This window comes from Cucurbita maxima, unplaced genomic scaffold (genome assembly GCF_002738345.1).
Source record: "Cucurbita maxima cultivar Rimu unplaced genomic scaffold, Cmax_1.0 Cma_Scf00035, whole genome shotgun sequence".
NCBI classification, from domain to species: domain Eukaryota; kingdom Viridiplantae; phylum Streptophyta; class Magnoliopsida; order Cucurbitales; family Cucurbitaceae; genus Cucurbita; species Cucurbita maxima.
This window is the reverse complement of record NW_019272051.1, coordinates 1,112,372-1,133,343: the sequence shown is the minus strand read 5'-3', so window position 1 is coordinate 1,133,343 and position 20,972 is coordinate 1,112,372. Positions and strand designations below refer to the sequence as shown.

The 20,972-nt window shown below is 36.1% G+C and overlaps 4 protein-coding genes across 6 annotated transcripts; 1 reads left to right on the top strand and 3 right to left on the bottom strand.

Annotated features, from left to right (window-relative positions):
- Nucleotides 1-3,371: 3,371 nt before the first annotated feature.
- LOC111467939 (60S ribosomal protein L22-2-like) lies at nt 3,372-6,067 on the bottom strand. Its single transcript, XM_023113048.1, has 3 exons — nt 6,000-6,067; nt 5,660-5,904; nt 3,372-3,747 (listed from the first exon to the last, which is right to left on the bottom strand). Exons 2-3 carry the CDS (start codon nt 5,887-5,889, stop codon nt 3,603-3,605), a joined length of 375 nt encoding a protein of 124 aa, XP_022968816.1. The 5' UTR covers nt 5,890-5,904; nt 6,000-6,067; the 3' UTR covers nt 3,372-3,602.
- Nucleotides 6,068-7,540: 1,473 nt separating this feature from the next.
- On the top strand, nt 7,541-13,492 carry LOC111467938 (V-type proton ATPase subunit F). Its single transcript, XM_023113047.1, has 5 exons — nt 7,541-7,662; nt 8,045-8,120; nt 9,241-9,322; nt 12,829-12,911; nt 13,030-13,492. The coding sequence occupies exons 2-5, from the start codon at nt 8,058-8,060 to the stop codon at nt 13,192-13,194; spliced, it is 393 nt and encodes a 130-aa protein (XP_022968815.1). The 5' UTR covers nt 7,541-7,662; nt 8,045-8,057; the 3' UTR covers nt 13,195-13,492.
- Nucleotides 13,493-14,434: 942 nt separating this feature from the next.
- On the bottom strand, nt 14,435-15,845 carry LOC111467936 (SOSS complex subunit B homolog). 3 transcript variants are annotated; one of them, XM_023113044.1, is made up of 3 exons: nt 15,553-15,844; nt 15,242-15,334; nt 14,435-15,161 (listed from the first exon to the last, which is right to left on the bottom strand). In XM_023113044.1, exon 3 carries the CDS (start codon nt 15,155-15,157, stop codon nt 14,738-14,740), a length of 420 nt encoding a protein of 139 aa, XP_022968812.1. In that variant the 5' UTR covers nt 15,158-15,161; nt 15,242-15,334; nt 15,553-15,844; the 3' UTR covers nt 14,435-14,737. The 3 variants fall into 3 exon arrangements, with proteins under 3 accessions (XP_022968812.1, XP_022968813.1, XP_022968811.1); XM_023113045.1 differs by lacking the exon at nt 15,242-15,334 and having other exon boundaries at nt 14,435-15,174; nt 15,553-15,845; XM_023113043.1 differs by lacking the exon at nt 15,242-15,334 and having other exon boundaries at nt 15,553-15,841.
- Nucleotides 15,846-16,967: 1,122 nt separating this feature from the next.
- LOC111467946 lies at nt 16,968-19,104 on the bottom strand. The gene is made up of 3 exons (XM_023113059.1): nt 18,891-19,104; nt 18,654-18,744; nt 16,968-17,314 (listed from the first exon to the last, which is right to left on the bottom strand). Exons 1-3 carry the CDS (start codon nt 18,958-18,960, stop codon nt 17,179-17,181), a joined length of 297 nt encoding a protein of 98 aa, XP_022968827.1. The 5' UTR covers nt 18,961-19,104; the 3' UTR covers nt 16,968-17,178.
- Nucleotides 19,105-20,972: the final 1,868 nt, after the last annotated feature.

Sequence of the window (20,972 nt, the reverse complement as noted above, 5' to 3'; positions counted from 1 at the left end):
TTTCGAAATCTCTCTATCCAGTTTTCTAAAACTTTCTTCTTGAATTGGGGTCAGAGGCTCGAACTTACATCTCTTGGCCCCAAGCAACCCAAGAACGAATTAGTTAAACTCACTTATTGCTAGAAAGTGAGTGTCGCACAATTGCGAGTCTGTTTTAACTTATAATTTTTTTTTTTTTTTAAATCTCACCCACTTTTTTTTCTTCAAGATTTTGTGATTTTGTGAGGTCTAAGTCGGAACGGTCCAAGTCCACCACATCTGTTTTCTAAAGGGAGTAGACACGAGGGCAATGTGCTAGTAAGGATGTTGGGCTCCAAAGGGAGATGGATTTGGTGGTAGTCCCACATCGATTGGAGAAAGGAAGGAGTGTCAGCAAGGACGCTCCAAAGGGAAAGCCCGCATTTGATTGGGGAAGAGAACGAAATACCTTTTATAAGGGTGTGGAAACTTTTCTCCAGCACGTTTTAAAGCCTTGAGGGAAAGCCCATAGACAGAAGCTGTGCGGTGTGGGTGTCTCACAATCACTTCTACAACTTAGCCAGCAATAGTGCCTAAATCGAACCGATGACCAATCTAGTGGGTGATAAGTTCCTAAACTCAATTAAATAAAAAAGATATATTTAACATATTTATTATGTATAATTATAATGTTATTAATTTTGAAGAAATTATACAAAATTATCCCGGAGAGATAGGATACAAATGTTAGCTTAGTATCTTAGTAGTTAGCCAAGACATGGAACTGCTTGCTGGCTAGGAGCTATATGAGCAGTAACGTCCATATACGGCTCTTTGAGAAGGGTCGTAGATAGAAATGACCATGTTGTATCTCACTCTCGTCTTCAATGGGGTCTGCTTTTTTTCTTTTTTCTTTTTCTTTTTTTTGGGAGAGTACGTCAATATGATCTTAATGAGGTGTGGAGCTTTGCATATGAGATTCGTTGGGCTTCCCTCTTCGAGGGCCTGCATCCCAGCGTTTTTGTACGTTAGTTAACCTAATATGTAATGCCATTAAATCATTAGTCGGGATTGCTAGGGGGTATCAGACTAGCCTCTAGCAATGAATCGATCTCAATTGATAAAGGTATGCATAATATCTTGGTAGTTGGCATGCACAAGGTTATTACCTCCCAGTTACGATGATTATACTATGTGAAAAATATTAGAGAACCGTCAACTAATCTTTAATAGTGAACTGTTTTGGTTATCGAAGATCGTATATATAGTATAAGTTGTAAAGAGATCAGCTAGACCGTCCAAAATCTCTTGTAAACCGATGGATAAGATAAGCTTAAATGAGCTAGATTATACAAACTCAAATGATAGGTAATGATAAGGATCGTGATGTTCCAAATGTTCCAACTGGACCAATACACGATCCAAGGTCGAGAAGATTTAACAAGTATTCATTCTTAATCTACAAATTGGATAGATTCGGTTCGAACTCCATTTCATGTGCTACAAGCTGGCTCGAGTGAGGAAAGACATTTAAAGCTTTGGAAGTTAGCATTTGCAAGTCGAGTGGAGCACGGGATTGCCATAAATAGTACTTAATTGATAATTTCTTCGAAACTCTATTTGTTATTTTAATTTTATAACTTCGGGTATTTGAAGAGTAGCGGGGAGTTACTTGTCAATCATAACCATGACTTCTTACCGTGGGCAATAGTGGGAAGTGTGTTAATCATGACCATAACTTCTTTTAGTGGACATTCGAACTGTTAAGATGTTTCTTTTGTCGAGAGGTTATAAATACCCACATAATTGGCATGTAAACATCGTATTTTAGATGAATGAAATAGAGCTCTGAAGTTAAAGACTCTCTTTGTTAGAAATTTGAGCCTGCAATTTCAAATATTTCAAGCAATTCTTGTGGTAGATTGCAATTGAGCCATTCGATCAAGTCTGATAAAGTTTGATGGTAGAGTGACTCAATTTAGAACAAGGTTCAAAATCTTGATTCTAGATTTTTTATCAATCTGATTCTAACCTTATCTCTTGGTTAATTCGAATTTTGTATAAGGAAGTGTTAATTTCTTTGATTCCAAGGTTCTTGCATCAACAAAAGCTCGGATCATTGGGTTGAGAATTATGATTGCCTTATCATGTAAGCTCGAAGAACTAGATTATCTGAAATTGAAATAACACCTTTATGTCCCGATGAGCCAATTGAACTCGACTAGAAGTAAGACTTTAATGACATGGATGACCTTAGACAAGTTGTTCGAGTCTTTACCATTATTGGGGTAATGGTCGATGACCTACGAGAATGTAAGATGTTAAGAATATATATTATTTAGATTAAGTATATGATTTATGGATAATAAAGAACTTATAAATGTTACTTAATAGGTTTATACTCATTCCTGTTACTTTTTCTCTTCCGATGGTACTTGAGTTTATGACATGTAATGAGCCCATACATCGGTTGAGTACTCCAATTATGTATAGGTGATGATGTAATTTTTTTTTTTTTTTTATAAGTTTTTGGATAATAATACGTGAAATCTCACATCGGTTAGAGAATAGAACGAATTATTCTTTAATGGAATCGCATTTTAAAAACTTTGAGAGGAGACCCAAAAGGGAAATGGGTATCTTTCTATCCATCTCAGGAACTATTATATGCCCAAGTACCAATATTGGAATAATTTCAAAGGTTTTCCTGTTAGCGGGCAGGAGAGAAGGAAGCTTACCTAGACTTGTTGTTCGGGGATCCGGGCCTTTTTTTGGGGATAAAGGGCATAACATCAGGTCCTCCTTTTTTATAATCGATTATGATTATTTAAGCCTATTAAAGCATGAATATGAACTCGTATGCAGTAGTTAGGGCTTATAGGTGTTTTTGCTAACAGGATGGCACAAGTTAAGTACTCTATATGATGCTCTAGGTAGAATATAACTGTGGGGTATGTGCTCGCCTTTAGTTAGGGCACATTGTAGTAGAATTTGCCAAAATTCCTTCGGTCCACTTTATTGTCAAGATAGTACTCGAGTAACTCGAGATTAGTAATCTCTAGTTCTTTCATCATTTGTTGCTTCAACTCTTTGATACCTTCCACACTTGTAACAGTAAGATCAAGCCCTTAACATACACACCAACTATGAGTGTCTCAACTCCATTATATAGGTATAAAAACTACAAGCACTTCAGAAAGTTTAAACTCTGTACTCTTGTTCAGGCAGAACATGCCTAAATGCTTACCGTGCCTAAGTGCTTACGTAAGTAAACCGTAGAGAACTTTTGACAATTTGTGCTCCTCAATTTTGATGACAAATTGTACACTTCCTCTTAGAGATCACAATTTAAAAAAAAATAATAAAAAAAGAACCCCAAATGAAATTTCTAACAACGCCAATACAAAATTTTGGTAAAATACAAATACTTTGATCCACCTACAATTAATTAGAAGAGTGAAATATTGTTGGTCTTACTCAAATATGACACAAAAAAATAACAGCAATCTAAGTCTGTCAAACAAAACAAAATTGCTAAACTGCTTTAGTTCAAATATAAAGATGGAGAGAGCATCACACAAGCAACACTAGTAACTAAACCAGTGATAGATTCCAAGCCACACTTGTTCCTTGAATGCATAAATTTAATCCTCTTCCTCTCCCTCGTTCTCGGCAATGTTGAAGTACCTGAGTTCGTAAACGTTCCTATCTTTGTTGGCAGCAATCACTCGTAGCCAATCCCGAACGTTGTGTTTCTTCAGGTACTTCTTCGTCAAGTACTTCAGATACCTAACCAGACCAAACACAAGATAATATCAGTCATGGATGCTAAATGCCAGAAGAACAAATGAGAAACTAATATAATTCAGATATTAAATTTCTACAGCTGCCCAAGCCATTGCTTAGCAAACGTCACGGATGATTACATAGGTTACGTGTGATTAGTGAACTAGTATTCTCCTATCATGAAGACATTCCTCTATTATTCCGTGTTTGAATGAAGATATCATTGAAATCAGAAACATAGATATAAAAATATCGGTCAATCCACATCAATCAACTCCATAAACTGTTTACAACAATGTGCACAAATTAATGAATTAACACATTGGTAATCCCGAATGACAACAATGTGCACGAATTAACACATTGGCCAAAATGAGCATACTGAGCTGAATAATTGATTCTGAAGAACAAATCACTAGCACAGCATTCTATTTCTATTTGTTCCTCGTATTCAAACAAACCTAAGGGAATGAGCACAATAAATAAGCATAACAAGCTCACGAGGTCCAGCAAGTAGTGTAAATAATTTAGCATACAAAAAACAAAGGGCATGAAAGAATGCAGAGGGCATTATAAAAAACAAAGCATACAAAAGGGAGCAACCTTAGTAAAAGGGACCCACCCAATCAAGTAAAATAAGACCTAGCAAACAATTACTGAAGTAAATCATCACCGACGTCCAAAGAGAAACACTTAAATCTCATATAGGTTCAAAGATTAGAAAACTCCCACTCAGTCCATCTATTGATTTTATAATCTCACCCTCAATAAACCTCACTACATGAAGCGCACACTCCAACTTCCATACAAAACTTCCCTTCTATAAAATCGATAGATGGAAGAGGAAATCCTCAATTGTTTCACTAAAATCCCTATAACAGGTCAGCTGAAAGACAAACACATCAAGAAAAAGTTTTAGACCGACCAAGCATAATCACAATTCCAGATCAAATGATACAGGTCTTCACAGAAAGGCCCAACAAAGAAGGAAACTTCCTTAAGAGCCTATCCAAGGTATTGATTCTTCCGTGGATGACATGCGAAACAAAGAACTCAAACTTTTCTTGGGATTTTCACCTTACCAAAGACTCAAAAAAAGAACTCCCTAGCAGGAGAAAGGTCCAATAAATAATGGAAGAAAGAATAATCAAAGCCCTAATAAGGGTTAGAGCTCCAAAAAACGAACATCCCTCAACCCTATATAAGATCAAAATCACCGATTAAAGAAAGAAGCGAAATAAACTCCATTGTTACAAAGCCCAAACAAAAGAGAGAACGAGCACCCTATGTAAACTACTGATACGAGAGTAAAGGGGAACAACCAAGAAATTTTCCTATATGAGCAAACAGCCTATTGTATCCCAAATTTAAAAATAAAAAGAACAGAAAACTACCAAAATATTACATTTAGAGCTCTCACAATGATGAATAACAATTCCTCATGTCGACCCTCAGAATTCTAAAGATGGAATTAGTACATTTGATCATTTTCATTGCACAAAACAAAGATAGAACATAACAAGCCTAGTTCTAGAATCAATTTATTCAGCCGTCATGTCAATTCTCAGAGTTCTAGAAGTACAAGTGAGATATAGTCCATACAATCATTTTCATTACGAAGAACAAATATCAAACATACCAACCCTAACTTTCCCCTTAATAATAACAAATCCAAAATACACCAGGGAAGAATCCAGATGCATCATACCGATTATCCTTAAAATAACTCATACTTGAAACATTCAAAACACTAACAGGTAACAAATCTCCAACCTTTTCATATTTCTAACTCGCAGCCATAAACACAGTACAAACTTTATACATAACCTAGTTCAAAATACAACTTCTGAGAGGAGATTGGCCGCAACATTGATGTAGAACAAATCAGTTATTCAAATGGAGGAAAATATTTTACCTCTTGGAGAAGTTGCTATCAGAAGTGACAGTAATTTTACTCTTCTCGCGAGTAACAGAGACGGCATCGCCAAGAGCACCAGCCTTGCCTCCGACTTTAATCCTCTCCAGAAGAAACTTCTCCAACGAAGCAATGTCCATAATCTTATCTTCCACCGGCTTCGTACAGTCGATTGTGAAGGTTACTCCCTTCTTCTTCCCCTTGGGGCCAGCTGCACCTCCTCGACTCATTTTCGATAACAAAAACTGTGCAATCAGCAAGAAAAAACCATGAATTGATGCCTAAAGCGACCATATTCGGATCAAGATATCAATATATGAGAAAGAGAAAGTGAGAATACCAGTTGCTGAGGATTCCGATATGACGGGCACCGGTGATGAGCAGCTAGGGTTTTAAATATATAGGAACAACTTGGGCCGCCAATTGATTCCATGGATTGGGCTTTCCATATAGAAAAATTTTAGGTGGGCCGTTAGTTTACCCATTTAAAAAATAAATTAAAAATAAGATGATAATTCATTTAAAAAATTTAGCATTCACACAAACAAATAAATAAATAAATATTTATTATACATATATATATATATATATGTATATGTATATGTATATATGTAGTATATATATGTATATTTATACACATACACCATATACATATTATGTATACATCATATATATATATAGATATACACATATATAATATACAAAAAAAATATATATATATAATTTAGTACTCGTTTCATAAATATTTGATTTTTTAAAATTGTGTTTATTTTTTTACAATAATTTTTACCTATTAAAATAAAATATTTAAATTTTTAACTAAATTCAAAATGAAAAAAATAAATATTTTATTTTTTTTATTTTTTAAAACTTGATTTAGATAAACAAATAAAAATGTACGTGAATTTAATTTTTTTAAACTAAACATAAAAAATCAAATAATTATTAAATATAATTTGCATCCGCGAACTATTAAATAACTGTTAACTGAATCCCGATACTGGGGATATAGTTTCTATATGTGAGCTGCCTCATACGAAACTAAGCCCCCGTCTTTTTAAATAGAAAAAATATATATATATTTATCGAAGCTTTCGCCTCCACTAGAAAATTAATGTTGGGACAACAAATGTCGATGGATATGACAAAAATGAGATTATCCAAAATTAAAGGGTTAAAATGTTGAATTCAAATATTAGAGCGGAAAAAAATACTTTTATACACACACACATATATATATATATATATATATATATATATATATATATATATATATATATATAGTCCCGACATCATATATTATATTTTATAATTCATGGATGTAAAATTAAGGGACTAAAATGTCAAATTTAAATATTAGAGCGAAAAAAGAATACCTATATGTATATATGTGTATATATATATATATAGATATAGTCTCGACATCATATATTATATTTTATAATTCATGAGTGTAAAATTAAGGGACTAAAATATCAAATTTAAATATTAGAGCGGAAAAAGAATACCTATATGTATATATGTGTATATATATATATATATAGATATAGTCTCGACATCATATATTATATTTTATAATTCATGGGTGTAAAATTAAGGAACTAAAATATCAAATTTAAATATTAGAGCGGAAAAAGAATACTTATATGTATATATATATATATATAGTCTCGACATCATATATTATATTTTATAATTCATGAGTGTAAAATTAGAGAGCTGAATTTAAATATTAAAACGAAAAAAATATCTATATATATATTAGTCTCGACATCATATATTATATTTTATAAAGTATGGGTATATTTTTTTTTTTTTTTTTGTAATTTAATAAATAATACATAAATTATTATTTGAAGGTAAAAATATCTGTAGAAAAAAAAGGAAAAAAAAGAAAAGAAAAAAGAGATAGAAAAGAAGTGCTTTGAATTTCTAAGATCCGAAATTGTATTGCAGACAATCGAGTAGAAAGCTCCGATTCCGACAACAACTCCAGCTTCAAGGTACTTGTTCTATCTCGATTCCTCTTCCTCCTCTCCCTTCTTCGCCCGATCTTGGATCCTAGTTTCACTCCCTCTTTTACTCCTGATTTTCATCAACAATCTTTGAGTTTCAGTGCTAAGATTGCTCTCAATTATTACCCTAAACCCCATTGTTCAATTTCTGAGCTGTAGATTTCCGATCTCACGGATTTCAGTTTCGTTTCTTCGTTCATTTCAGTTCTTGATTGGAGATTTTACTCCATTTGGGATAACTTTCCCCGCCCCTGATCCCGCTTAATTTGATTGGGATTTTCAGTTCAAACTGTTCATTTGTTATTCAAATATTTTTCGTGTTTTGATAATCGGGATTAGTAGTATAATTGTTATATAATCTTTTTCGTAGCTACATCTCGTAAATGGCTGGTAAAGCTCAAATTCCTACCAAGAACTCGGCGCTTATTTCTATGATTGCCGATGAGGTACGCCCAGTGTATATCCATGTTGCAACAGCTTTTCTAGGTACCTTAAACTATTAAATTGAATGGAGGTTCAATAGGAGTTCTTATTACGTACGTATTTGATCTCATTGTTATGTGATTTTGGTGTTTGGTTTTCTTTTTACAGATAAATGATCCACTTATATGATCTTATTGTTTTGTCATATTGATTGAATTACCTTGTAAACCTAGTGAGATCCCATATCGGTTGGAGAGGAGAACGAAATAGTGTTTAGAAGGGTGTGGAAACCTCTCCCTAGCAAACACATTTTAAAATCCGTGAGGGGAAGTCCGAAAGTGAAAGCTCAGAGAGGATAATATATGCTAGCTGTGGGTTTAGGCTGTTACAAATGGTATTAGAGCCAGACACCGGGCGATGTGCCGGTGAGGAGGTTGAGCCCTGAATGGGGGTGGACATGAGTTAGTGTGCCAGTAAGGACGCTGGCCCCAAATGGGGTGGATTGGAGTCCCACATCGATTGGAGAAGGGAATGAGTGCCAGCGAGGACGCCCCGAAGGGGGGTGGATTGTGAGATCTCACATCAGTTGGGGAGGAGAACGAAACAACCTTTATAAGAGTGTGGAAACCTCTCCCTATCAGACTCGTTTTAAAACCCTTGAAGGGAAGTTCAAAAGGGAAAGTCCAAAGAGGACAATATCTGTTAGCGGTGGGCTTGGGTTGTTACAAATGGTATCAGAACCAAACACCTGGCGAAGTGCCAGCGAGGAGGCTGAGCCCCGAATGGGGGTGGACACGAGGCGGTGTGCCAGCAAGGACGCTGGCCCCAAATGGGGTGGATTGGGAGTCCCACATCGATTGGAGGAGGGAATGAGTGCCAACGAGGACGTTAGGTCCCGAAGGGGGTGGATTGTGAGATCCCACATCAGTTGGAGAGGAGAACGAAACAACCTTTATAAGGGTGTGGAAACCTCTCACTAGCATACACATTTTAAAAACCTTGAGGGGAAGCCCGAAAGGGAAACCCAAAGAGGACAATATCTGCTAACGGTGGGCTTGGGACAAGTACATTTTGTTGCGTTTGTGCATCATGAACTATGCAGGGTGTTGGTTGTATGTTTAAACTAAATTTTCTTCATAATAGGATACGGTGGTTGGATTTCTTCTTGCTGGAGTTGGTAATGTTGACCTACGAAGAAAAACTAATTACCTTATAGTCGACTCAAGTAAGTATCCCTCTGATCCAAATTGCTTGTAACTCTGATTTTCTTTTTCACGTGTAACTCCGGCGTCCTATTTCATTAGGCTCACATTACAACTGCGTGTCAAATCCTGTGAAACGCCCAATTGCTGAAATCCTTGTTATTTAGATAGTCTATTTTGAAGTTTAGTTTTTCATTAAAAAACTTTCCAGTGGTTTATATGATATTCTGTATCAGCTTTCCAAAATTTTGTGTAGTATTCCACTTTGGAACTTAATTTTCACACAAAAGAGGAATTATTTGAACCCAAGATGAAAATTATTTGCCTCCTCCAGTTTTATGTTTTATGCTTTATCTTGGATTATTTGTTTATTTTCCGGTTTTTATCTTATATACTGCAAAGTATGGTTTAATATGCATCAAATATATGTTATTATTGTTATTTTATTGGAAATATAAGCAATCAATATGTAAGGCAGGGATGATGACTTTGTAAGGAAATATGGAGATTGTTTTAGCATTCTTATTCATTAACGCTTGGTACCGTGTGTAGTTTAAGGGACTACCTGTTAAAGATTATCAGTATATAGTTTAAGGGACTTCAGCCAGAGTAGTGATATACATTTTCTCTCTGAGAATCTCTGTTGCTTTTTTCATATTCTGTTAGCCTAAGTAGCTCAGTGCTGTTTATAGCCCAATTTTCCTCCCTTTGATTATCGTCTAGGATTTCAGGTTGATAATAATCTTCCTCCCGACTTGACGCACTTGAGGTTGACCGTGGTTTGCACCACCCAATCTTCTTCTTCTTCTTCGCCCTCTTTTTTTTCCTTCTTTTTTTTTTTTCAAACTTTAATTAACTAATTTATTTTTTGTGAGTTGTTTTCTAAACGTCTTCCATTGTGGATCGAATGGGCTTGGTTGTACCTGTGGACTTTTCTGCAAAGGATACTAGTATTTTCTTTGGGCTCACTAGTTCCGAGAAACATAGAGGTTTCTTTTAGGGCTCTTTTGTTGGGCATTTAGCCCTAGCAAAGCTTTTCTCTGCCTGTTCGCTGCCATTTCTTTCCAGTCTCTTTGTGGTGTATCCGAAGGAAATAAGACAGTTTTATTACCATTTCCTAATTCTTCCGGAATAATCCCCAAGTAACTGGCTTCAACTTCAATTACCACTTGCATAACATAAACCAAGGTCAAACGTCTGTTCGAGTATTTAATGAAGCCTCCACACACTTCACCTAACTTATTCTAAGTATCCACTTGCAATAAATGTTCTAAATTTCAACCAACCACTGTAGCATGGAACCCCATGTTGTTTTTCGATAATCGGCTAGGGAAATTCTTTTCTTTTCGGTGAGAGGAAATCGTCGATGGTAAGTTGTTGGAAGAAAATAAAACGAGTAAAATAACAAAGAGAGAGAATTGCTGCTTAAAATCAGGTGTATTAATCTTCTGAACAGATTTACCTTTTTAAATATAACTTATTCTAAAAATGGTTGGAGAGTGCCAACTAAATTTGTGCCACTTCCTACAAAATTGCTATCTAAAACTTTGGTATTCCATTCGATGTGTTTGTCAAATGGTCAAACAGAGGTATTCAATCAACTAATGAAATAGTGTGAATCTAAATAAGGAAAAACTCAGGTTTTATCTAACACCACATTCACCTTCTAAGTAGAAAAGGGTCCCAGATTTCAAATTTATTCGTATAAGGGCCTGTATTAGTTCATGTTGAGAAGTCTTGCAAAATGTGAGCCAGAGCATTTGAAAAGGGCCTAATCGTGGTAAATGGGTCTATTATGAAATGGTTTGGCAGGAACGTTTTAAGAGATTCTTGGATCCTCAGTTTTGTTTCAATTAATTTTTCTGACTTCTTGGTTGATTGGAATTTGTGGCAAGTTCTCTGCCATTTTCTATTTGTGGTAGTTGAATTTTTTCTATTGGTCTTTGTTGGGTTGTGGCTCTTTGAAGTCTGTCTTTGATTCCATAAGATTCTTCTTCAGGGCCTCCGCAAATGTCTCTTCTTTTTCCTCTGATAGGTGAGACTTTTTTGTTTTGCCATAGCATTCTGAAAAGAAACAGTTTATTATCAGTCTGACAAACCTTTTCCATCCTTCTCCACTCTCACCTTAAGGGACTCTGAAGTTCAAGTTTTCCCCGTATTCAAGACATTAGAAATCTCAATAAACTTTCTCTCTTGTTTGTATTTGCTGCACCCATTGGAACCCATTCTCACAGTCAGCTCTTCTGAAACATTCAAGGGACAAGGGAGTGAAGGTGTGATCGTCTATGTTATCAGCCAGCCATTGACTCAAATATTGGTTCGAGGGAAACACTGTACTTTTCTTCTCTGTAATCTTGTTTTTCCTTCCTTTTTGCTCCTTGTTGAAGTCCGTAGTGAAGTTCTTTCGTTCTATATTGCATTTTATGTCTTGGAGGTCATCGTGAAGTCACAAGATGATAGTTGGATAAAGATGGTCGGGGGCAGTGGTCGGAGGGATAAGAGTGGCGATCATTCAGGTAGGTAGGATGGGTGTTGCTTTGGGGGTTGGGTTGGTAGAGTAGAGAGAATGGAGAGAATTTCATACTCTTTGGATTTTTTTAATCTTTTGGTGACCACAATGTTGTTCTACCGCGTTAATTAGAAAGCATCACAACAAGCAAAATATTTTGAGCAATTAATTCTAGCATTTTGAATTATACAAGTGTTGGATGAACCAATGCTTAAGGGATCATGTGGGTTAAGGGATCATGTGGGTGCTGTTCTCGACCAGTTTTCTCTTCAAGGACAAAAATTCAGTGAGAAATAGATGTCATCCTTGCTTATTTTTAGAAAGGATGCACCGCGCTGGGGGACTTCGGGTAATTTTTCAATCGAACCAGATCACCCTTCCCTTCCCTTCCCCTCTTAAACTAAAGGGAAACATATCAAGAGAGAATTGGATTTGGTTAGTGGTTGGTAAACAAGGATCGGTTTTTTTAGCAAGGTACGGAATGTCTTGTCAAACATTCAATATGATTCCACAAGATCTAGTTTCGTTCAAGTAACAGATTCTAGCCAATTGAAAGGATCTTCTGATCAATCTAGAGATCATTTCGGTTCCATTAGTAATGAGGATTCAGAATATCACACATTGATCAATCAAATAGAGATTTAACAACTAAAAGAAAGATCGATTCTATGGGATCCTTCCTTTCTTCAAACGGAACGAACCGAGATAGAATCAGACCGATTCTCGACCAGTTTTCTTTATTTTTGTTGTTGGGATAGCTGTTTTGAATATTAATAATCTCGCTAATGAAGTGTATTTAAAATGCTTTCGTGGGTTATAGCTCAAGAGTAGTGACTGATGATGCTATGATTGAACCAAATCAGTTTTTCCTATGCTTGTTAGGGAACTGTTAGTCTTACTCCATAGGTTTACAGAGCCACTTTGTATGATTACACCTCTTTTCATTCATTCAAATAGGCTTTTGGACTCATATTTCTGTCCCCTTTTTATGCCTCAAAAGTTCGAATTGTAATGTCTCAGAGACGACCGTCAAACAAATCGAAGATGCTTTCAAAGAGTTCACTACAAGGGAGGATATTGCAATAGTGATGATCAGTCAATATGTAAGTTGTTTTCTGATTACACCTTGCTATGCCTCTCCTGCCATTAGAGATATTGTTTATGGGTTCTGTTTTCTCTGTGTCATCAAACTGTGATACCATTTTTTCTTTTGAGTTTTAGGTTGCAAACATGATTAGGTTTCTGGTAGATAGCTATAACAAGCCAATTCCTGCAATATTGGAGATTCCATCCAAGGATCATCCATATGACCCTGCTCATGATTCAATTCTTTCGCGTGTAAAGAACCTGTTTTCTACCGAATCGGTGGCGTCTGGGAGGCGTTAAAAAGATATTGTAACTTATGTCCCAACTCTTTTCGAAGTCATCCACCGTTATGCTGCTCTTGGTGTTCCCTTCTTTCTGCCCTGAATTTTAATTTGTAATGATTCTATTCATATCGATCACTCGAATAAAACTCGAAAAATACATGGCAACAGAGGAGCTTGTGGATGTCTAAGCACCTTAGAATGCCATTGTTTTCTTGTACCTGAATTACATTTGATACTGTAACTCGAGGCATTACATCTGCATGCATCTGAATGCGTTCTTGGTGCATGTTTGGCAAAAACCAATTGCCTCCATGATTTTCTGGTGTTTAAATCCAGTCCACTTCGCAATATAAAGTGTGCTGTTTTATGTTGAATTTGTGGATCTCCTAGCAGGACATAGTTTATCAGAGTTGTGCTATGATTTGATGATCCTTAGTACTGCTACTTTCATTTGTTTCTTGTCATAGAAGAAATATTTAAGAATTTTGTACGTAGTCGTGGAATAAAATAATATATCATTTAGTGATACATCGAATGTTGGATAGAATGATTATGTATTGTCGTGGCACTATCACTAACCACTCACCTAGGATTTAATATTTTGTGTTACTTTAACAACTAAATGTAGTTGGGTCGATCAGTTGTTTTGTGACAATAGTTGAGATGTGGGTATGTAAGCATGAGCACTCGAGCTACAACATATGTAAGCTTTAGAACATGTATTCATCATTAGCTCACTAAACATAATTTGGAGGCAACAACTCTATAAAGCCTAGGAAAGGCTTCGAATAAGGACGCATCCTAATACTGTACCAACCTTTCGAGGTTTGAATCCAAGGTGATATGAATCAAGACATCAATCATGCAATATAAACTTTGAAAAAGACGCGAAAAACATTATTCAAATTATCCCCAAATGTTGCAATTCATGTCACATAAGAATAAAGACAAATTTTTGACGAATGATAATTTAGAGTTATAATGTTGTATGATATTTCTTTAATGTACTTTAAAACATTTAAATAGCGGCTCATTATGATCATAAAATATAAAAGTTATAACTTGAGGCTATATAAAGTCATGTATGTCATCTTTGTAAGGCAGAAAATGTAATAAAAAGTATTTGTGCTTTCCTTTAAGAAACATGACCAAAATTGTAAAAATCTATATCGTGGAAAGAGAAACGAAACATTCTTCATAAAGGGTGAAAACCTCTCCCTATTAAACACATTTTAAAAACCTTGAAGAGAAGCTCGAAAGGGAAAGCTCACAGAAGACAATATTAGCTAGTGATAGGTTCGGGTCGTTACAAAGACCATGGAGTATAAGATTCAACTCCATGATACCAAGAAAGGAAGCACACCAATGAAAGCTTAATTAGATCAAATGCTTTCCAAAGCAAAAGTAAAAGAGGCAAAACAAAGTTAGATGCAACAATGACCATGATGTTTGTGTAGCATAGTGTCTATTGCATCTTCAAAATCTACTCTTTTCTTGACCTTTCCTTGCATTACTTGAATAATCCATTCACTCAAATCTGGTCTGCAACCACAAAACTATCAACGGATTGGCGGGAAGATGCGAGAATATGGAGATACAACGGATTCCTTCACATACTTTTTCGAGTTACTCGTGTCGGGAACCCAATGGATCTCGCTCATATTAGGCGTCTCTACAAACACCATGTTAAACTCTCCCACCTTCTCTATCTTCCCTCTCTTCCCTGCCCTCAGTACCAGATTATTGTTTCGGCTGTAGGAAAATATCCCATTCATCAAGCGTAGGATGTCGCTCGGCTCGACGACATCGCACTCTTCTCCCCATAGCTGGAAGTGAACCGCTGCTGTTTCGTCCGCCACCAGTGATTGACATGTCTTGTTTTGTCCATCCATTGTTGTCATGCCTTTCTCTAATACTATGAATTGTGTGTTCACATTGTTCTGGGCTGCTGGCACCAAGTCCTTGAGAGATATCATCATTTATCTGCTTTTTAAAACTGAACTCAGTGATGCAATTAAGTTAATGATTATGTAAAATACAGTCTAAAACTAAAGCAAACATACATCAAATGTTCATAACTTCACTCAGGCATTTTCACAAACAGGTGGCGGGCGCAGCCATTTTTCCAGACAAAATGGGCAACAACAATCAAGTTCCTTGCAATTTTAATCCAAATATTCAACCATATCAACATCCTTCTCGATTAAATGGAGATTTCAGTCTGTTCTCAGAGAAATTGAACATTTCGAATCACTACTTTTCATGAAAGGTTTGCGCAATCTCTATAAAAACATCATAACAAACAAACAGAACTCATTTTTTCATTACAATTTTTACGTACCATTAAAGAAATTCAAAGAATCAAGTCACTTACCTTACGAACAATCTTGCTGGAGTTAAAGTTCTTGGATCGTTCTTAAATTTTCTCGATCCATCTGAAACGAGTGAGAATAATTTCAAAGGTTAGGGCCGAAAAGGAATCGTGATTAAAGAGAGGAGAAGGTTTGGGATCTTGTAATTTTGTGTTTGAAAAGGGTTAGAATTTGCAGAGATCTGAGTTCAGTGTGGGTCACAGCCCAAATCGTCAATCTGCTAAGAAACGAGATGGCGCAGATGCCGCGTTGAAATCCAATTATCAAAAGTCAATTGTGTTCTTCAAGTCCAAAACAATATTATCCAACATTATTTCCGTTGACTTTTTTTGCTTTTTTCTTTCTTGAAGTGTATAATAATTTCATTTAAAAAAGTTGTCGTTCTTGTCACGCGAATACATTGGACATCGTCACGTTTGACTTTTTAAAACACGAGCTCATGTTATGGATATATTTTTTTAAACTTGTAAGTTAAAAACCTCATTTTGTTTATTATATTTTAAATTTCATCTCGTTCTAGTCGATGTATTTTCCTTTGCTCAATTTGATCCATATATTTTCTATAAATCTTAAAATTAGTCGACAAAAGTCCACACGGAATAAGAAAGACAATGTCTCACTCAACTTCCCCACCACTAAGATATTGTCTTATTTAGTGTTTCATTTTCGAGATTCCTCAAAGTTTTTTAAAACGTGTATGTTAGAGAGAAGTTTTCACACCCTTATAAAAAATGTTTCCTTCTCCTCCCCAATCGATGTGAGATGTTACAATCCACCCCCTATGGGTTCAAACTAGTGCTCGTTTCCTTCTCCAATCGATGTGGGACCTCCCAATCCACCATTTTTGGATCCCAGCGTCATTGTTGGCACACCACCTCGTGTCCACTCCCCTTCAAGACTCTCCACCCCTTTTGGGGCCAGCGTCATTGGGGCTCTCGTGTTCTCGTTTCCCTTTTGAGCTTCCTCAACACGTATGCTAGAGATAAGTTCCACACCCTTATAAAAGAATGATTCATTCTCCTCCCCAATCGATATGAGATCTCACAATCCACCTCCTTTGAGGCCCAGTGTTCTCGCTTGCGCTCATTTCCTTCTCCAATCGATGTGGAACCTCCCAATCCACCCCTTTTGGACCCTGCATCATTGTTGGCATACCGCCTCGTGTCCACTCCCCTCCAAGACTCTTCCTCCTTACTAGGTGTCTGGCTCTGATACCATTTATAACAGTTCAATCTCACCCCTAGCAGATATTGTCTTTTTGGACTTTTCCTTTTGAACTTTCCTTCAAGATTTTTAAAACGTGTCTAATAGGGAGAAGTTTCCACACCCTTATAAAATATGTTTCGTTCTCCTTTCCAATCGATGTGAGGTCTTACAGCGGAATAAAAGATATTCTCGGAAGAAAAGTGAGACAAAATGGAACAAGGCTCCTCAGGAACCAACCAATATTTCATTCATAATACAAAAACATTCACTTCCATGTTTACAAACAAATTGCTTACATGAATTGAGCAGAACAACGCCCCCCTATAATGATATTAAAAAAGAATGGAGAAGTAAGAATTCTAAGCCTCAGAATGAAACTACTTTATTACCCTCCAGTATAGAAAGAGCAAAACAACAAAAACTCAGTCCTTGTGTGAGTAGTTATCAATGGGAAGGAACTTGGCATATCGCTCGGCCTTCTCTCCAGATTTGTGTTCATAATATTCGACGACCGCAGCGCCAGCAAGAGCAGCTAAGGTCAAAGCCTGTGCGTGTAACCTGCGAGTGATTTTGAAGAACTTAACACATCAGGATTGAAACTCATGCAGAAAAAACATGAAAAAGAAAGCCAATGTAAGCCATTTAAAATGTTCTGTCATAGAAAAACTTCTATGCATCTGCCCCTAAACAAAGAGCTCCGATTTAACCAACTTTACGAATGAGCCCGAGAAAAAACATAGAATGAAAAATATAAAACAAATAACTTAGATGGATTTTAGGACCCATCTCTGGCAATGAATCAACAATCCGAAGTGCTTTTCTTGCATATTCTTGATAAACTAGCGTTTATATACAGATGTAGGAGGATCTATTTGGGAAGTAAGCAGCCCCTTTGACATCTCTTCGTCTACAAAGAATTCTTGATACGAAACACAGAGACAAAAGGCTGATCTTATACAGGATCCCAAATGAATTTGGCTAATGTCAAGTTTTTCATTTTGATCCCTAATATTCGATCCTTCATGAACTTTTATCGACTTTCAATTTTGTCGAGTCTATGTTCGAAATCTCAATGGTAATTGTCAAACTTCCACTAAATTCCATGTTTAATCCTGATCATAAAGGAGGAAATATGGATGTAATAGACATCGATATGAAATAACGAGAAGAGCTATATAGTCGTGTCACATTTTCAATAATTAGACACGATATTTTAAAGTTCAATGAAAATGTTCAAGGGTGTTCTCAATAATTTTTTTATGAGAACCAAGCCACAGGTTTCATCCAAAAAGGCACCGAACGAGCCCGAACAGCACAAGGGTCAAAGGGACAAGGCATCCTTGAGTGGCTACAATGAAGGCCCTCTAATATAAGCTGATGGTATGAGAAGTTACAATTTACAAAAAAAGCTTGTGTTGGGCACTCCAATTAGAGGTCATGAACAGTACAAGGCCACAAAATCACCTAAGGCAGAAGCTAAGCGTGTTTGGAGTTCATCAGTAAAACAAAGAACACAATCATAGGACAAGGAATAAGGAGGGAAAAAAGGATTGAGAGCTTCCAGAAAGTAGTTTCCAATTATAATTTTCAGAATTCTAGAACAAAAATTTAAGAACAAACACGATCAATCAACTGTTTGTTAAAGAGAAACCAAAATTGTTCTACTTCAAACAAAATTAAGGAGACAACAATCTTTGTTTTCTCTGAATAGCTACAGAACATCCTCAATATTTCAAGACTCGTCAAGATCCCAAAAGAGGGATGATTTTTACAGACTTTCAGCCAAAAAGGATCGTTCACTAATTCATTCCAGAATCAAAACTCCATAAATAATCAGCACTAGGAGAACTCCAAGTCCAGGATTAACGAAAAACATAAAAAAAAATTAGAAAGTCACCTAGCATGGATGATCTTCACGCTAGTCTTCATATTAGGTTGAGACCAATTATACGCAATAGAACCCGCGATCCCGCTAAGCCACAGAGATCCTTCACCCCAAACAGCAACAACAATTCAATTACAACCAAAACCATACCCCACGAAACGAAATTTCAAGTACTGAGAAGATTAAACATAATCAATCAATCGGAAATCAGAAAATGGAATAGAGGAGAGGATTGATGAGTTGAACTACCAACGGTGCGAAGCTTGTGTTCCGAAACCCACTCCTTGAGAGATTCGAGTTTGCCCTTGGATTCAGCCATGGGGATCGTGAACACAGATCGATCGGCGAAGGAAAAGGGAGAGAAGAGAGAAAGAACGGAGGTTTCGGTAATGGGGGAATGGCTAATTGTTTATAAGAGAAGGAAAGTCGAATTTGGCAAACGCCTGAAAATCGGTGGGCGGCGGACGGAGGCGAAGAAAGCCACGTAACTCTAAGAATAAACATACGAAATTATTTAATTTTTTAAACTAATTAAATGATTTATTTTTAAATTAAAAAAAAAAAGAAAAAGAAAAAAATCGATCCTCGTCAGCATAAACCCGTTGAATAATTTTTAATTATTTTATAATTTATTTTGACCCATCTTGAAAATAAATAAATGTTAATTAAAAATTTAAAAATAAATAGATAGATATTTTACGAATTAACCTTTTACTTTTATTAAAAATAAAAATTTAAATACTCAGTACCAACTCAACTCAAAAATTGTGCAGAGTTACTTAGGTTAAAAAGGGTTGGATTAAGGAATTGTAACAGCTCAAGCTCACTGTTAGCAAATATTCGCTTTGGTCCGTTACATAGTCGTTAGCTCTCACGACTCTAACACACGTTTACTAGGGAGAAGTTTCTACACCTTTGTAAAAAATGATTAGTTCTCCTCTTCAACTGATGTGAGATCTCATAATCCACCCTTTCGGGGCCAGTGTCCTCGTTGGTACTCGTTCCCCTCTCCAATCAATGTAGAATCTCACCGAAATGTTTCAACCCGAGCAATTCGATTGGATATTGAGATGCCTTACCTTCAAATATTAAAATTAATCTCTATGGTTAGTTTGTGTTTAAATTTAATCTTAAGTAAAGTCTATTAATGCCTCATTAAAGAAAAATCAACCTTTATTTATACGGGATTTCATTTATTGTCATATGGTTACAAATTCTTGAGTGATTGATTAAAATATAATGTTTTAGATTTATGGTGTTTTATGTGATGTCTCACATTGGTTGGGGAGGAGAACAGAACACCCTTTTATAAAGGTGTGGAAACCTTCCCCAGACGTTTTAAAGCCTTGAGAGAAAGGCCGAAAGTGACAGCCCAAAGAGGACAATAGCCGCTAGCAGTGGACTTGGGAAGTTACAAATGGTATTAGAGTCAGACATCGAACTATGTGCCAGAAAGGAGGTTGTTACCCGAAAGGGGTAGACACGAGACGGTGTGTCAGTAAAGTAGGCTCCAAGGGGGGTAAATTTGGCGGGTGTCCCACATCGATGGGAGAAAAGAAAGGGTGCCAGCAAGGACGCTGGGCCCCAGTTCACTAGATTCAGAGTCTAGAGTGCTAACCACTACACTATAGAACCAGTCATTCATTTGAATATTTGTATGTTCGTCACAGTTTATGTCAATTGATAGATCAATGTAAGGACGAGATAAGAAGAGAGGTCCTATCAGAGCCAGACCCAGGTCATTGAATTCAAAGTCTAAAGTGCTAACCACTAAACCGTAAAACCATTTGTTCGTTTGAATTTTTTTATGTTAGTCATGTTTTATGTCAATTGAAACAAACTCAACAAATGAATATGAACTTTTCATCAAAAAGTAGTTTGAACGGAATATCCTTACTTAGCTTTAGATGGAAACCGTTAATGTGTGAGTGGTGTATAGGGTTGTGGCACAAATATGATTTAAAGATGAAAACTACGGAAACTTCATGCATTTTGTGTGTACATAAACATCAAGTACTTCCCCATTTATGATGATGAATAGGAATGTTATGCTATGACGATGATCATCATGCTTCACATGACACTCGTGTTGGCTTATTGGCCCTTGATCTCACATTAATTAATTTCAATGAATTAATTATTGATGTTTTGATGATAACAAACCTACTTTTAATTATTAACTATTTTCAGTTTTTTGAACTGTCCACAGTATAAGGTCGGGAATAACGATTACAACAACTTTTCAATTACTCAAATCAGAGCTAAAACGAAGAAATTAGAGTCGAGACAACATACCCGACGTGATGATGTGGCAACAAAATCAAAATGATG

Bases quoted from the DNA above. Each gene is read 5' to 3' on its own strand.
- LOC111467939 (XM_023113048.1), bottom strand. From the start codon at position 5,889: ATGAGTCGAGGAGGTGCAGCTGGCCCCAAGGGGAAGAAGAAGGGAGTA. The intron at 3,748-5,659 runs GTAAAATATTTT...TGGTCTGGTTAG, and splicing joins GATAGCAACTTCTCCAAGAG to GTATCTGAAGTACTTGACGA.
- LOC111467938 (XM_023113047.1), top strand. From the start codon at position 8,058: ATGGCTGGTAAAGCTCAAATTCCTACCAAGAACTCGGCGCTTATTTCT. The intron at 9,323-12,828 runs GTAAGTATCCCT...GTAATGTCTCAG, and splicing joins TTACCTTATAGTCGACTCAA to AGACGACCGTCAAACAAATC. The intron at 12,912-13,029 runs GTAAGTTGTTTT...TTTGAGTTTTAG, and splicing joins TAGTGATGATCAGTCAATAT to GTTGCAAACATGATTAGGTT.
- LOC111467936 (XM_023113045.1), bottom strand. From the start codon at position 15,157: ATGATGATATCTCTCAAGGACTTGGTGCCAGCAGCCCAGAACAATGTG.
- LOC111467946 (XM_023113059.1), bottom strand. From the start codon at position 18,960: ATGGCTGAATCCAAGGGCAAACTCGAATCTCTCAAGGAGTGGGTTTCG. The intron at 18,745-18,890 runs GTAGTTCAACTC...TTTGGGGTGAAG, and splicing joins ACACAAGCTTCGCACCGTTG to GATCTCTGTGGCTTAGCGGG. The intron at 17,315-18,653 runs GTGACTTTCTAA...AATCACTCGCAG, and splicing joins GTGAAGATCATCCATGCTAG to GTTACACGCACAGGCTTTGA.